The 14,938-nt window shown below is 48.0% G+C and overlaps 1 protein-coding gene across 3 annotated transcripts in view; it reads left to right on the top strand.

Moving 5' to 3' along the window:
- The window catches only part of ABLIM3 (actin binding LIM protein family member 3), a 144,271-nt gene that overhangs the window by 88,326 nt on the left and 41,007 nt on the right, over window positions 1–14,938 (top strand). For all 3 annotated transcript variants that reach the window (XM_032625381.1, XM_032625380.1, XM_032625379.1), the window contains exons 8-9: window positions 2,689–2,776; window positions 13,945–14,003. In XM_032625381.1, the coding sequence (XP_032481272.1) occupies window positions 2,689–2,776; window positions 13,945–14,003 (147 nt within the window). The remainder of the gene's footprint in view (window positions 1–2,688; window positions 2,777–13,944; window positions 14,004–14,938) is intronic.

Here is a 14,938-nt window from a genome sequence, read left to right as displayed (position 1 = left end):
TAGCTCAGCAAGCGTCCTGGGACTGGCCCTCATTGGAGAATCTCAGGCCCATCTCCAAACCAGTAGCTGTGACCATAGAGCTGGAATAACCACATGGATTGACACGGGGAATGGGTAGTCAATCCCACCAAGGAAAAGCTTGATGCTAGTTCTGGAGGAAGGAGGAAGGATATTTGCCAGGCCAAAGCAACAGCTGCCCACTGCGAGGCCCAGTGCATTTCTGGGTACACAATAGGCACTTAATTAAATTCCATTTCCCCTTCCCATTCCCTCCCCAGGCCACCCCACAATCCCTGCCTCAGTGACAGACCTCAACGTGCTGAGCGCCAGTCACACTCCTTCCTTCCTGGTCTGTGTCCTCTCCAAGGAGAACCACAGCCCTGTGTCCCTGTGCTGCCTTGCCTAACCTTGCTTGTGGTTTTCAGACCTCTCCAGTAGGGCCCCATTTTCCAGGTACTGATTCTTTGCCATTTTTCTTCACTATGTTCTAGACTTTGGCTTGTTAACAGACAGAATGTCTCATCTTATCCCACTGACTTGGTTTTCCTTTTGCTGGGACCTGCTGCTCTGCAGCCTCCCTTCCCCACTCCCTCAGGTGGTTTTTAGTGCCATTCATGGCAGGATTGCTAGATGGGCACAAAGCCTCTTGCGGCTAGAGTGGGGTGCTGGGGCGTGACATTTAGGAAGATGCCAGCTTCAGTTTTGCCATTGTGCTGTTGCCATCCTAGAAACAGGTCTATAACTGAAATGATAAAGAGACACAAAGTAGGAAGAGACTACTAATTAAAACGATTATCCTTGTCATGGTATGGGAGAATCAGTCCCACGACATCTCAGCTTGGGAAAATTAGCAGGCTCCTTCCAAAGTTTGAACGCAGTTTGCTTTGGTGATGATAAGAACATTCTGTCATTGGTGGGAGCCATGCAGACAACCAAGACTGAAAAAAGGGGATTTTGGATTTTTTTTTTCCTTTTTAAAAAATCTGCCCTTTCCACATTCTTGCTAAATTTTTAGAATAAATCAAGTCTCTCCAGAAAAGATAAGTCCGTGCCCGACCAACCCTCCCCCACCCCAAAAGATTCACGGAGAAGCCTTCAGCATTATACAGTTATACTTTTTGAATTGGAAGGAACCCATTAACATCAGACCAAGTGATGTCTGGGGAGCCGTTAACAACATCCCAGTATCCATCAATTTCCCCCAGCTTATATCCCCCCCAATAAAACCCTACCCTAACATGCAACATATACCTTCAAAATGAGCCCCACCTTCCAACCCAATCACTGCACCAAGCCCCTCCCATATAGCAGTTCTAGAGCTGCCAGTGAAGGGCCCTCATGTGCCAGGTCCTCTTGGCTGGGACCGCAGTGTCAGAACTGTCGGCCTGGAAGTGAGCACTGGGCTGGTGACTGGCCCTCCAGGGAGCAGCTCCAACATTGCTCCTGGCTTCCAGTGGGACCTTGAGTCACAGCCTTCTCCGAGGGTTGTTTCTTCCCCCAAGAAAGGAATTCTCAGCTGCACATCATTTCCATTTTTACTTGAAGTGATGGGTAGGGAAGGAAAGTGGGAATAGGGAAGGGGGCTCACCAAAGTCAGACTGGGGTGAACTGGGGATGGTGTGGAGATTCCCAGGTACAGCAGTCATGGGACTGGCCTGAGGGTCAGAGACTCCCCAATAGGTCCTGGCTTTGTGGGTGCCCTTGTTTGTCCACTGAGCCCTAAAAGTGTGCCACTTTCACAATTTTTTCCATGCCTATGAGCCTCATGTGCTCGTTCTTACTTAATGCTATAACTTATCTTCAAGTTGGTTCCTTTACACACAAGAAAACTTATGTAATATAACAGGAAAACCAGGATCACGTGCCATATTGCCAGTGACTGAGAAAATATAGCCCTAGTGGAGGCTCCAAGCCTCACATCTGTTCTTATTCTTAAAAAGGTAGATTAGTGGGCTTCCCTGGTGGCACAGTGGATGAGAGTCCGCCTGCTGATGCAGGGGACACGGGTTCATGCCCCGGTCTGGGAAGATCCCACGTGCCATGGAGCAGCTGGGCCCGTGAGCCATGGCTGCTGAGCCTGCGCGTCCGGAGCCTGTGCTCCGCAACGGGAGAGGCCACAACAGTGAGAGCCCTGCGTACCGCAAAAAAAAAAAAAAAAGGTAGATTATTAAGTTTTGGATAGATGTTAAAGACATACTATACCAAACTGGTACTTTCTCCTTGGAAAGAGTCAGAAGAATTGATAGAGGATTAAAAAGGACATCTTTTTTTTCACGGATCCAATGTCATTAAACCGAAGGTCTCTGTGCCACTTAAAACCATGTCAGTACCTCTGGTGGTAAGGGCCCATTCTTGGGGACATGCTGGGATGTCCTCAAAGGAAGGCTGTTTTCTCATCTGGAAATAAGGAGGTAGGACCAGTGGCCTTCAAATGGCCCTTTCACTGCTGGAATAGAAGTACAGGTGTCCAGGGAAGTCCCCTGAATGCCATCAGGTACGCATGGTATGGAATCACCAAGCTTCTGGTGAACTTTTAGACTGCTCTGGACTCCCCTGCATAGACTCCCAACCAGCTTCAGGGCCATGAAGATGCCGTCGACACTAATGAGTTAGGAAATGTTCAAACCCAACCTGCCCCACTGGATGGCAGCCCCAGCTCTGACCTCTTTTATCTTTTTATTTCCATAGGCAGGAGGGAAGCACTACCACCCAGCCTGTGCCAGATGTGTACGCTGCCACCAGATGTTCACCGAAGGAGAGGAGATGTACCTCACAGGTGAGCAAAGCTGACCCTCTGTAAGGCATTCCTTTTCCCTCGTGAGTAGAAAGGAGATACAGTCTCCTTCCATCTCAGTGTTGTCTGTGCTTTTGGCTTGTCCTCAGAATTGTGATTCATTTGCCCCTCTCTGGGTGGTTCGGGAAAGTTGCCGGTGTGGCTAATGTGAAGTGACGTGTAATCTGCCTTCTGTCCCCGTGTGCCTCCACCGGCTGCTCGGCTGGCCTGCTTCCCTGGCAGTTCTCGGAGCAGACTGCCCTGGCTCTGCCAGTGGGTGGGAGGTTGAGCTGCTTGGGGCCAAGGGGTCAGAGAACAGGAGGATGTCTGAGTTACAGAGTGTCTGCACCATCACAGCCCCCATACCCCCACCTCCCTCTCCCATCCCTTCCCCCGCATCTCAGAGCATCCCACCAGGCTGCTGCTTGGTCTTCCCACGGACTCTCAGGATGCACCAGAAGGAATGGGAGGGAACCAAGAGTCTCCAAGAAGCAAATCAGAGCTGCTTTCCCTCTGCCGCTTCCCGGGGTCCAGCCCTCTGACCCCGGGATTCTCGCACCAGTCTCCTAATTAGTCTCCAGGTGCTGCTTAATCCTCCATCCCCTGCCCAGTCCACCATTCCCAGGCATTACAGTGTTCTCGGCAGAGCCCTTTCGAGAGGTCTCCAGGGCCCATCCCTGCTCGCCCGTGAGATACACACACTTCAGCCTAGGATTTAAGACCCTCTCACTGAGGGCTCAAACTGCCTTGAACAAATTCAACACTTCAGCTGCCCAAGCCAACTTCCAATCATTCCTTCGTCCATTCAAATACTCTTTCTCGAGCCCCCACCAGGTGCAGGCTCTGCACCAGGGTCCACAGTGAATTCCAACCTCAACCCTACCTCCATTGCCCTGTAGTCCAGGGCTGAGGTGGACCATGGTCAGTAGTCACACAAATACCTGTCAACTGTGAGAAGCTGTACGAAGGGGAGGAGTGTGGGACTGTGAGAGCACATGACGGGGTGGGGAGGGCAGCAGGAAAGGTTCCCTGACAGTGGGCCGGGAGCTGGGGTTCAAAGGACGAGTGGGTGTTAACTGGGCAAAGGGGGGAGGGATGGGATTCGCCAACCTGAGGGCACTGAATCTGCCAGCCTCTGGGGGCAGTGAGGAAATGGCAAGTGTGGGAGACCGAGAGGAGCCAGTGTGTCTGGGGTATAGCCAGAAGGTGAGAGATGAGTTGGGAGGTGGGCAGGACTGGCCAGGCTGGACCTTGTGGCAGGGACGGTGTTCAGCCTCTCGGATGATCTCATGGTCCTGGTGCCTCCGAGTAGATGCTCTTCACCTGTGTCCTGAACACTGTGTCCTGTGTGCCTTACTTTGGAGCGCCTACCATTGTAGGCCCAGTTTAGGCACTGCCCACTTCAGAAACTCCCCAAATGGCCCCAGTCCCACCCACAACTCACTAGTCCCTCCTCCTGGAACCCCCTCAGCCCTTTGTTTGCACCTGGTCCCCTCCAGCTTGCATTGAGCCGTTGGCCATCTCCCTGAGAACCTTGCTTCTGACGTTGGCCCCTCAGCCCTGGCATTGACCCACATGCACTCACTCTACAGGTGATCGCTGTTGGCTGAATTGCTGTACTAGCCATCCGTAGCTGTTTGAATAGCCTTCTTGGGGAGAAACCTTCCTCCCAGTTTCCCCACAAGGCAGATGGAAGGTCAGGGGGGCCATTACAAGGAGCGCTCCTATCAAGCTTGTCCTAGCCACACATGCCCATGCCAGGAGTTCCCTCAACATGTAATGAATCCCCTTTGCCTAGAGCCAGTTTCTCAACCTCAGCACTGTTGACATATGGGGCCAGATAATCTTTCCGTGTGGAGACGTCCCTGTGTACTACAGGGTGTTTGGTAGCATCCCTGGCCTCTGCCCACTAGATGCCAATAACGTACCCCTTCTCATTGCGACAACCAAAACTGTCTCAGACGTTGCCACGTGTCTGTCCCCCAGGAGGCATAATCAAGCTGGGTTGAGAACCACCCGCCTAGAGCTATTCAGCAGAATCTCATGCCACCTCCTAGGAATGTTAGAGTAGGGTTCCTTTGTTGGACTGAGCGAGATGACCATTTCTAAGATGCTGTGAGACTCTACAGCTACTTACTTGTATGTACGGTCATGCAGGTATTAGAGGTGAATCGATCCCAGGAGTCACTCTAGGCTGTAAAGTAACAACCCTCACTGTATAGATGGGAAAAGTGAGCCCCAGAGACACGAAGAGATTTGCATGAGAGCTCAAGGGTACAGGGGGCAAAGGGGGACATGGCCTTGTGACTCCCACTCCAGGGCTCTCCCCATCTTGCCTCCTGAGACCCGAGCCCTGCCCGCTACTCTGATCTCTGAAGGACTAGGCCTCCCCCTTTCCATGAGCACTGATCCCTCAGTGCCTGGGTCCCTGAGTGGTTCCTGCTGCAGGACCCTATGTTGTATGCTGGGAAGCCCACATGAGTCTCAGCAAACTGCGTGGTATCTTCATGGACCCTGAGAATCTGGACTTTGCGCTTGGTCTGAAAGTTTGTTGCATGAATTCCTCTCCCCCTTCTTTGATGAAGATATTTGCTAGTGTTGAAACTGCTCTCATGTTCATATCACGAGAAATCAAGGTCTTGCCCTTACTGCCTGAATTACCAATCCTAATCGCCCATTTAGTGCTTTGAAACCTGGCTCCACTGTTTAGTAAGTTTTTGACCTTGAGTAAATCTCTTAACTCTCTAAACCCCTATTGCCTAGGCTGTAAAATGGGCTAGTAACAGTCCCTATAATATAGCAATATAGTAAGTTCCTGACACACAGAAAGCTTTTAGTTCCTTCATGTAGCAGATACCTGTTGAGCACCGCCTGTGTGCCCAGTGCTGTCCTCACAACCAGAGACGTAGCCGTGAGCAAGTCCCACAAGTTCCCTGCTCTCCTGGGGCTCACATCCTCATGTATCAGTATCTTCTAAGCCCTGCTTTGGACCAGAACTTCACAGAATGCTGAAAGAGTTAAGTGATGGAGTAGCTTTGTCATCATGAGAGAGAATGCACAATCAAACCTTCAGCAGAGGACGTGGAGACATTCTTGGTGATAAAGAAGGGCCTGTCACCCCCCTCCTTAATTATCCCCATCCCTACCCCCCACCCCAACCCGGGCTTCTGGGAGAGTGGGAGTAATTGTAGGGCATTCAAGGACCTGCCTCGAGGGATGCTGAGTGGTCCTGGAATGAGGGGGTCCAGGCCATCCGCTGCTAGAGTCATGCTGACTCGGGCTGTGGGCTTCTCAGGAGTGGCAGCCACCAGGGGTTTCTGCTATCATTGAGAGCTGGCCTTGTGTTTGCCTTGGACACCCTCTCCAGGCAGGGGTACCAAGACTCAAAATTATATTCCCCAGAAATGGCAAGAAAACTGTCCTTCCAGACAGCATAGGAGTGGTGAGAACCAGCCAGGAGGACACCTGGGTCCAAGCACCAGCCCGTCTGCTAATGGGCTGTGACCTTGAGAAGTAACTTCTTTCTCTGAGGTCTCTTCCTTCACCTGTAAATTGAGGATAATTACACCGTCTTTCATTCATCCACTCAAACTGAGGGCATGCTTGTGCCAGGAGCCCAGAAATGAACGAGGCAGGGGTGCTTGCTTCTGTGGTGGAGTTTACTCTCAGCAGCGGGAGACCGACTTTAATCAAACAGAAGTGCAAACATGCAGTGACAAGCTGCGATGAACGCTGTGAAGGGGAGGTTTGGGAGTAACTGGAGTATGTTATAAGGCTCCTCATCTAGTCTGGGAGGCCCGGAGAGGCTTTGCCGAGGAAGGGAAATTGCAAGCCAAGACCTTGACATTGAGTAGGAGGTGGGAGCGTGAGGGGGGGAGGGAAGAGTGTGGCAGCAGAGAGAACAGCAGGTGCGAAGGCCCACAGGGCAGGAAGCATTAACGCGGTGGAGAAACGGAGGCAGGCCCACATACCCGCTGCGCAGAGAGCGAGCGTTCTCCACAGGGCCCTCAAGAATATTAGAGGGGAGGACGAATGTGAAGATGCCAAGTGCCCCACAAAGCGACGTGCACGCAAGAGAGTGGGTTAGGAAGCCTGCAAATCTTATAAACCCTGTCTTGTCATTCCCGTGGTCGGACATACTATGTTACTGGCAACCAGCCTCAGGAGGTTCTTTTGGTCAGTTTGTTTGTGTTTTAATTGCTATGTAATGGCTTTCTGATGGGCTCTAATTGGGAGAAGTCTGACATCTGTCTGGATAAGAATTTCCGGGGCCCCAGGAGACAGGAGCAAGTTTTCTTTTATTTGTTTCAAGTTCTGTTGTGCAGTCTTTTAACTGTTTTTTTAAAGTTGCCAGATTTCTAATCTGTTTGTTGTCCAAACCCTTCATTTGGGCTTCACCAGGAAATTAGGTCACTGATTTTATGCAGCAAAATATTAACCAAAATGCTGCAGGTTAAGGGCAAAACTTATACAAATATCACCAAGGTTACAGTTGCTGGATCTGTGAGAGTTTTTCTAAACCCAAAATGTGGTTTGTGTGATAGATTTTGCTCTTGTTCTAAATGTGCCTGTACCCGGGAAAAAGGAAAGGTAGGCTTTTTTCTCTCCTTCTGTCTACGCTAAATGCACTCCTATTCTGCGGACCTGAGACAGAGAGTAACACTGGAAACATAGGATTTAAGCTGTATGTTTTCAAATAAGTCTCTGCTCTCATTTGTATATTTAATTAAAACCTACCAGGCAGGAAATTATTTATGAGATCCTAGGACAAATCTTGCTGCTAAGGAAAAGTATTATAACAAATTGTAGGTCCTAATAATAATAATAATAAATGCCACCAGCTGATATATGCTGAGCATTTACTATGTGCCAAGCACTTTACTTTTAAATGCAGTATCTCATTTTATCCTCACAACCCTGTGAACTAAAAGCCATTCATAGACAGGTTATATCCCTGAGCCAAGGTTAACTGGCCCGTCTTGCTTGGTTTGTTAAAGGCAATTTTTTTCCATTTATTATCAGGATTCTTCGCCTGTGGTTCATAATTGCCCTTCTGAATTTGATGAATCCCCCTGGCATTGCTTGCCAGATTTTGCATATGGTGTGTTTCTCTAAGGTTAGGGTCTGTAGCTTTTATCAACTTTTCAGAGCTGTCCGTGGCCTAAAATAAAATGAAAAGCTTTAGTTCTGGGTTAATGCAAATCCAAAACAGAGCCCTGAAAGCTTCTTTGATAATTACACCAAAGCCTTCTCTTGTATAACTGACTCTATTTCAGACCATATATTTTTTTTCTTCAGTTTAGATGATATAAGGTCCTGGTACCAGGAGGTGTGTCTTTCTGGCTCAGCTGGAGAAGCCATTGGTATTTAGCTGAGGCCTCATTTCCCTCTGACGAGTACCTCATAAGAGGTGCCCTGAGCTGATAGATGTTCAAGAGAGGTGCCGCCCATCATTATGGACTGTGGACACCAGCCCTCAGTCATCATCTCCACATCTCGTCAAACCACACTTTAAAAGGCACTAACGTAATATTGGTTGCTATAATTTAGTAGCTTAACATTGTTATTTTAAATTGGATCTCTCTACTGACTGCTTAGGTTGTAGGAGTTATGCTTAAAAACTTTAAATCTTCTGTTTCCCCAATCCTGCTACATAATTTTAGACTCTTCAAACGTAGCCTGTTAACTGAACTAAATTGACATTTCCTCAAGTCTGAGTCTTAGAAGTATATTTCATTTTAAACAGAGTGCATTTTAATTTTTGATGAGCTGCAAATTTGTTTTAGATTTTTAGGGTTACCAAACATCTTGAATCATACAGAAAATATTACAGCATAGTAGCTTAAGGTTTGTATGTAGATAGTCTGTTTCCAACTTGCTCCTCACGCCACAAACTCAAGACATCGTGGCGATTTTCTCACCGGTTACATGTCACATCTACTTCACCAGCCAGTTTGTCCATGTTGGTCAGAATTAGGTCCAGAGTCGCAATTTCCCTGGTTGCTTCCTCTGTTTTCTGGGAAACAAAATTGCCTGCCGGGCAAGTCAGGAACTTGTCAGGTGCTCGGGTGTTAGCTCAATGAGATGTTTTATTGGTCTGGACTTTTTAGGTGGCAGGAACTCAGCTCGAGCAACATTGGGTAAAAGGGGACTGATGAGCTCACAGAACTTAGGAGAGTCCAGGAGCAGCACAGCCGGGTTGAGGGGCCCACGGGGGCAGCAAGTGGGTCTTCTCCCTGCTCCTTTTTGTGCGTGGCCTCATGCTCTCCTGATCCAGACTGACTGCCTCCCTGTCAGGGGAAGGAGGGCACGGCCAGCTCCTGGGCACCGTGGGCACAGTGAAGCCCCAGAGACTCCAAGGAGCCTGACTTTGGCTGCATGCCCACACCCAGGCCAGGGCAGGGAGACAGCGATGGGCGAGCAAGCAAAACATCTAAGCTCCCCGAACCCCAGTTTCCCTCTCTGAAAACAGTGATAACCATGGCCTATGTCAGCAGGCTCAGTGAGGACTGAATGAGCAAATGCATGGGAAAGGCTTAGCATAGAGCCTGGCGCCACCGGCTCCACCAGTGCAAGCTCATGATAAACACCCAGTCGTGTAGAAACGGCCATTCCCCCTGAGCCATGACTAATAAATGCTGGTTACTGTCAATATTACCATCATTATTAATAACACTTAGCACAGGGCTCAGCATATGTTATTGATCATTATTATTTTTTACTCAGTTACCATTGTTATAAAGTACATAGCATAAGGCCTGGCACAGACACTCTCTAAATATTAGTTATAATAATAACAATAAGAATAATAAGAATACTCAGTGCCTGACACAGATGAAGCGCTCAATACATTTGAATTATGGTCCTAACTGTTATTAGTAGTATCCTGTGAATTACTGGGCATCTCGGGACTGCCATTCTCTTTTGCTTGTCCTGCCTGATATCCTCATGGTAACCAGCATCACAGTAGCCAAGCACTTTTCTCCCTTAAGCTCTTTATTAAGCTTCAAGCCCACTTGATCATGTCAGGTCCAGGCAAACCGGTCTTTTCCACTTCTCCCGTGGTGCCTCATCCTTGGGCACCAGCCCAACCTTCCAGGAGGGTGTGCCGGCAGCTAAGCCCAGCTTCTGCTCAGTGACTCCACCTGCCCAGCCAGCCCTCTGTTCTGGGAGTAGGAGAGTAAACACCACCCACCACCTTCAAGTCTCTCCATTACTCCTTTCCCCTCACCCAAACTAGATCTTGGCAAACAGGGGGTTTTGGTAGGGGACAGGAGATAATAACAACAACTACTACACTTACATAGTGCCTGCTCTTGGCAGACAATGTTCTCAGTGCTCTACGTACATTAACTCATGAATCCTCACAACAAATGTACAAGGCAGGTACTGTAATCATCCCATCTTCTAGATGGGAAAACTGAGGCACAGAGAGGTAACTGACTTGCTCTAGACGATGCCGCTAGTAAACGATGTAACCAGGATTGGAACGTCTTAAGAATATTACACTAAATAATACATAAATTGCCTCATATATGGTGAAGATTTCCCAGTGGCCAAGATTATAGCAATGATATCGTTGTTATTACATGTCAAATTCAACAAAAGGGCTCACTCTTCTCCTCCTGCTGAGATTGGAACACTTAGTAGCAAGTGAAGAGAAGAGTGCCCCATGGTTCACAGAAGTGGTCCCCCTAATGATGGGGGTGGGGAGGAATTTTTTTAATTGAGGTAATATTCACATAAAAACCATTTCAGAATGAACACTTCAGGAGCTTTTAGTACATTCACAGTGCTCTGCAACCACCACCTCTATCTAGTCCTGAAATATTTTTATCACCCCAAAAGGAAACCCATAGCCATTAAGCAGTTGTTCCCCATTCCCCTCGCCTGAGCCCCTGGCAGCCACGAATCTGTTTTCTGTGTCAAGACAGAATATTTTGGGTATTTCATAAAGATGTGGCCTTTCGTGTCTATCTTCTTTCACTTAGCGTGATGTTTTCCAGATTCATCCACATTGTACCATGTGTCAGTGTTTCCTTCCTTTTTACAGCTGAATAATATTCCATTATATGGATACACCACGCTTGTTTATTCGAGTGTGGATTTTAAAGGAGCCTTTCCAAGGTCCTAGCAAGGCTGTGTCAGAAAGATAATGCTTCTAACATAAAGGCAGAACTCGGAAACCTCACCCTGTTATGATCAAGAGAAATCCAGAGAAGAAACCTAGCAATCGGGCTGGGATCAGAAGCTGAAAACTCAATGCCTACTTAAACGAGCGAGAAAGGCCAGGAGGCAGACAGCAGGGTCTGAAAGCATTCATCTTCAAAAATACTTCAAAACAAAACAAAACAAAAAACACTGCGTTGGCCAAACAGAACCTTCTGGTGGACCGGTTTCAGTCCCTGCTGTGTCTGTAAGCCTGGCTGGGCTTCTGGAAGACTGTGGCACCAGCTCCAGCTTTGGTATTGTAATCTCCACTAATGTGAGAAAAAAAACAAAAAAAGCAAATTGAATTTACAGGCCTGGCAGAGAGGTGGGTGGGTTCCCAAACCTTAAATAATCCACAGTGTTACAGGTATGGGGTGTGCTGTAACCAGTCAGAGAGAGAAGGCTGAATGCTGACTCCGCTAAGGATTAAAAACAGCCTTAATGCCTGGCTGAGGGACAGTTTTGGAGATCTAGGTTTCTATCTCTGAGTCAGCTGATACAGAAATAGCTAATCCTTCACTTCCATCACATTTACAGGAGGTTTTAACTGCAGAATCTGGAATTGTGGGTGATAGTCTCAGAGGATGAGCGTGTAACTCGTGGAATCAGGAGTCTAACAAGCAAAAAGTGCACCCAATACTTTGTACTTCCCACTCCCCTGCCCTTAATCCTTGTTCTACTTTATAAGACATGATGAGCAAGTTAATCTCTTCCCACAGAGAGGCATTAAAATATTCAAAAACCCTTTTCCGCATTCTGTTATGTCTTCTCTTCTCCATGGAGAAGACCCTGCCTTAAGGCCTAATTTTGAGTCGCCTCTCCATCCTGATTACCGTTGTCCTGTGGGTGCATATCAGTCTGTCTCTTTTTCTAAAATACAAAGATGGGATCCAACCAGTCACTCATTCATTTCTGAATCAGGTAGTCTTTTAGGATGAGAGCTATTGACTGATGACATATGCAGACCCTAATCTTACAGGGGTCTTCATGAACAAATCATCTTTTCTTACCTTCATTTATCTAAGTTTATTGCTAACCTCCAACAAATCCTTTCCCTCTTTAATTTAAATGATATACTGCCAAAACCCAAACTTCTGCTTTTTTAAAAATTTCTAATTATAGTTTCTTTCTCCCTTTTGATCCCTCCCCCACCCATCCACCCCCCACACACACTTATAAAAACCTGCTTTCTTGTATGCAGAATGCTGAAGCCATCTGTGGTTCAGCCTTATTTCAGAACAGATACGTCAATGGCATGGAGAGACCCATCTAGTCTGATGCCCTCGCTTTACACACCATTTCCCCCTCTGAGAACCTCTTTCTGACCTTTTACCTTCCCTGCGCCTCTGCCTCTTTCACTTAATCTCACAACCTTCTGAGGCATCTGTGTCCACCTCATCCATTTCCCACAGTGACCTGTAACGTGCTTCCTGCCAAAGCCACTGCAATAAACAACTTCTGGTGGATTCAGCAGCAACTCGAGAGGACCAGAAATGCTCTCCCTAATAATTCCCGAAGCTAGGATCCCAACCCCACCACTTGGTAGTGGACACACCCTGAGATTGCCGAATCAAGCTGCAGACCCAGAGTCCCTCTACTGGGCTTTGAGAGCCATTGCACTTTACATTAGAAGGAAGTAATCGCATACAGAACCCATTAGGAACACCCAAGAACATCAGCAGACAAGAATCAGAGAGCCCCATCCCACAAGTGACAAAACTGGCCCTAGAATTAGAATTTTTAAGATATAATCTCCAAGACCATCCAAAGCCCACCTCGTTGTTATTCAGATGAAGCAAGTGGGATGGAGCAGAGCCCCAGCAGGGCTCCTTACTTTGGGCCCCTCCTCTCACCTCCATGTTTTTAGGCCTCATTGTTCAACCTTACACCACCCCCCTGTCACTTAGCCAGTATCCAGTCCTAGGGGTTCCAGGCAACAAACCATAATGGAAAAGATATTCTAAAAACGAAGTCAGACAAACAAATGCCATCTGGGTGCTCAGGAATCTAGCCATTTGCTGGCTCCTTTCCTTTTAGGGTTGATTACAAGAGCAGTGGCACCAGAGGGATAATATGTTCCTATTTTTCCCTCTAATCCAGGACACCTGTTCTTTCTTTGAGGAATGTGTAATATTTGGGGCTTCTTCTCAGCACATGACCAGCACCTGTTGCTCATGCCTTTCCAAATTGGCCTCTCCGATTTGGGGCTGGCCAACTGGACCCCCATCCACAAGAGAATGTGGGCAGCCGACTATGCTAAGTTTGAAGAGTCTGGAGTCTCTTAGAAATTAGCAGGTCAGGATAGTGCTCTCAAGCAGAATATATACATCATGACACCCCCTCCCCTTAAATGTGATAGCTCTGGTAGACTGTCATAAGTCTTTGAAGAGAAAGGAAGGCTGGAGTTCACCACAGTCTGTCACTTTATTTCACCTCCACTGCCATTCATTCATTCAACAAATATTTATTGACCACCTGCTCTGTGTCACTCACTGCCAATCGTCCACTCATGTAATCACCCCACAAACATGTACGGGGCCTCTGCTGAGACCAAAGCCCCATGCTGGATGCCATAGGAAACCCAGCAATGAAGAAAGCTCAGCTCCCACCCAGAAGGAGCTCTTAATTTAGTGGGAGTGATAAATCCACAAGCTACTATGTTTTAAGACCATATTGCTGGGACAAAGAACGATGGATCATAGAGGAGAGAGAAGTCACTCCCAGCTGGCAGGTAAGAAGGGTCACAGGATGTCATGTGAGAGGTGGACCTCGAGGAGGGGCAGGGTTTGGACAGGCAGAATGCATGGGTGGTTGAATCGATGTGGCGGCAGAGATCTGAAAACCAGGGGGTCCTCCTGGCTGCTGTGCCGGGGAGTAAACAGAGGTGGAGGATGGGGAGAGACCCCAAATTCTAGTAGGTGTGAAAGGTCTGAGGCTTTGTTATTTTCCTGGCCCCTTAGGCTCTGAGGTTTGGCACCCCATCTGCAAACAGGCAGCCCGGGCAGAGAAGAAGTTAAAGGTAAGCAAGCTGGTGGTGATACCAAACCAGCTACTTCTAGCCACAGGCTGGGGGCACTGTGCTTTACTAGAGAGTCACTCCTTAGTGTGTACACTTTCAAATGTGTGCCTGTATCCTTGGATTTCCTTAATAGTAACATCCACCTCATGGGGTTTTTGAAGGGATTAAGACGTTGGATGTGAGAGCACTCTGAAAACGGTAAAGCACTGTATGAATGTGAGTTTTTAGTGCTTCTGGGGTGAGGCTATACCCTTCCCATTACTTACCAAGATGGTGACCTCTCTGAGGCACGTAGGCCATGGTTTTTCCCCAGCCGAAGGTCATTAGTAACAGTGGTTAAAACTGTCACAGAAATGGACAGTTTGCAAGGCATCTTCACAGCCGCCGTCTGATTTGATTTAACACCATTGGGCAGGTGGGTTAGGAATTGTGTCTTTGCTTTGCTTGTGAGAAAACCAAGGCCTTAAAGAGGGCGGTGACTTGCCCACAGTAATGCAGCCAGGCAGAAGCACAGCCAGCGTCCCCAGGCACACGCTAGAGCAGCTGAGGACCTGTGTCCCTCTGAATGACTGTGCTCTGACAAGTACTAGGAAGTCCTGTGAATCTGGGTTCTTGATCCAAGGACTGCAAGAGGGGTGGGGCACAGCTCCTGAGTCTTTGATGGTATGGAGGGGAGACCTGGGTTGTGTGCTGGGGTGTCTCTACACGCTGGCCCCCAGATATCAACTTGGCCCTTGGGACGCTATTAAAGTTACCTGCTAGAATCTCAGCTAAAAACACATGTGTATGATTTCTGACCAGCTGGTTAAACATTATCCCCTTTGCCATCTCATATGTTTCATTTGTGAAAGAGCTGGTCTATTGATGCATATTTTTTTTGAGCTGTGAGTTTTTTCCCCCGTTTCTTCCAAGGCCTCTCCCTTTTAAGGTCTAAG

Source organism: Phocoena sinus, chromosome 3, assembly GCF_008692025.1.
Source record: "Phocoena sinus isolate mPhoSin1 chromosome 3, mPhoSin1.pri, whole genome shotgun sequence".
NCBI lineage: Eukaryota > Metazoa > Chordata > Mammalia > Artiodactyla > Phocoenidae > Phocoena > Phocoena sinus.
Note: the sequence above shows the minus strand (reverse complement) of the source record. Positions and strands in the feature narration are given on the sequence as shown.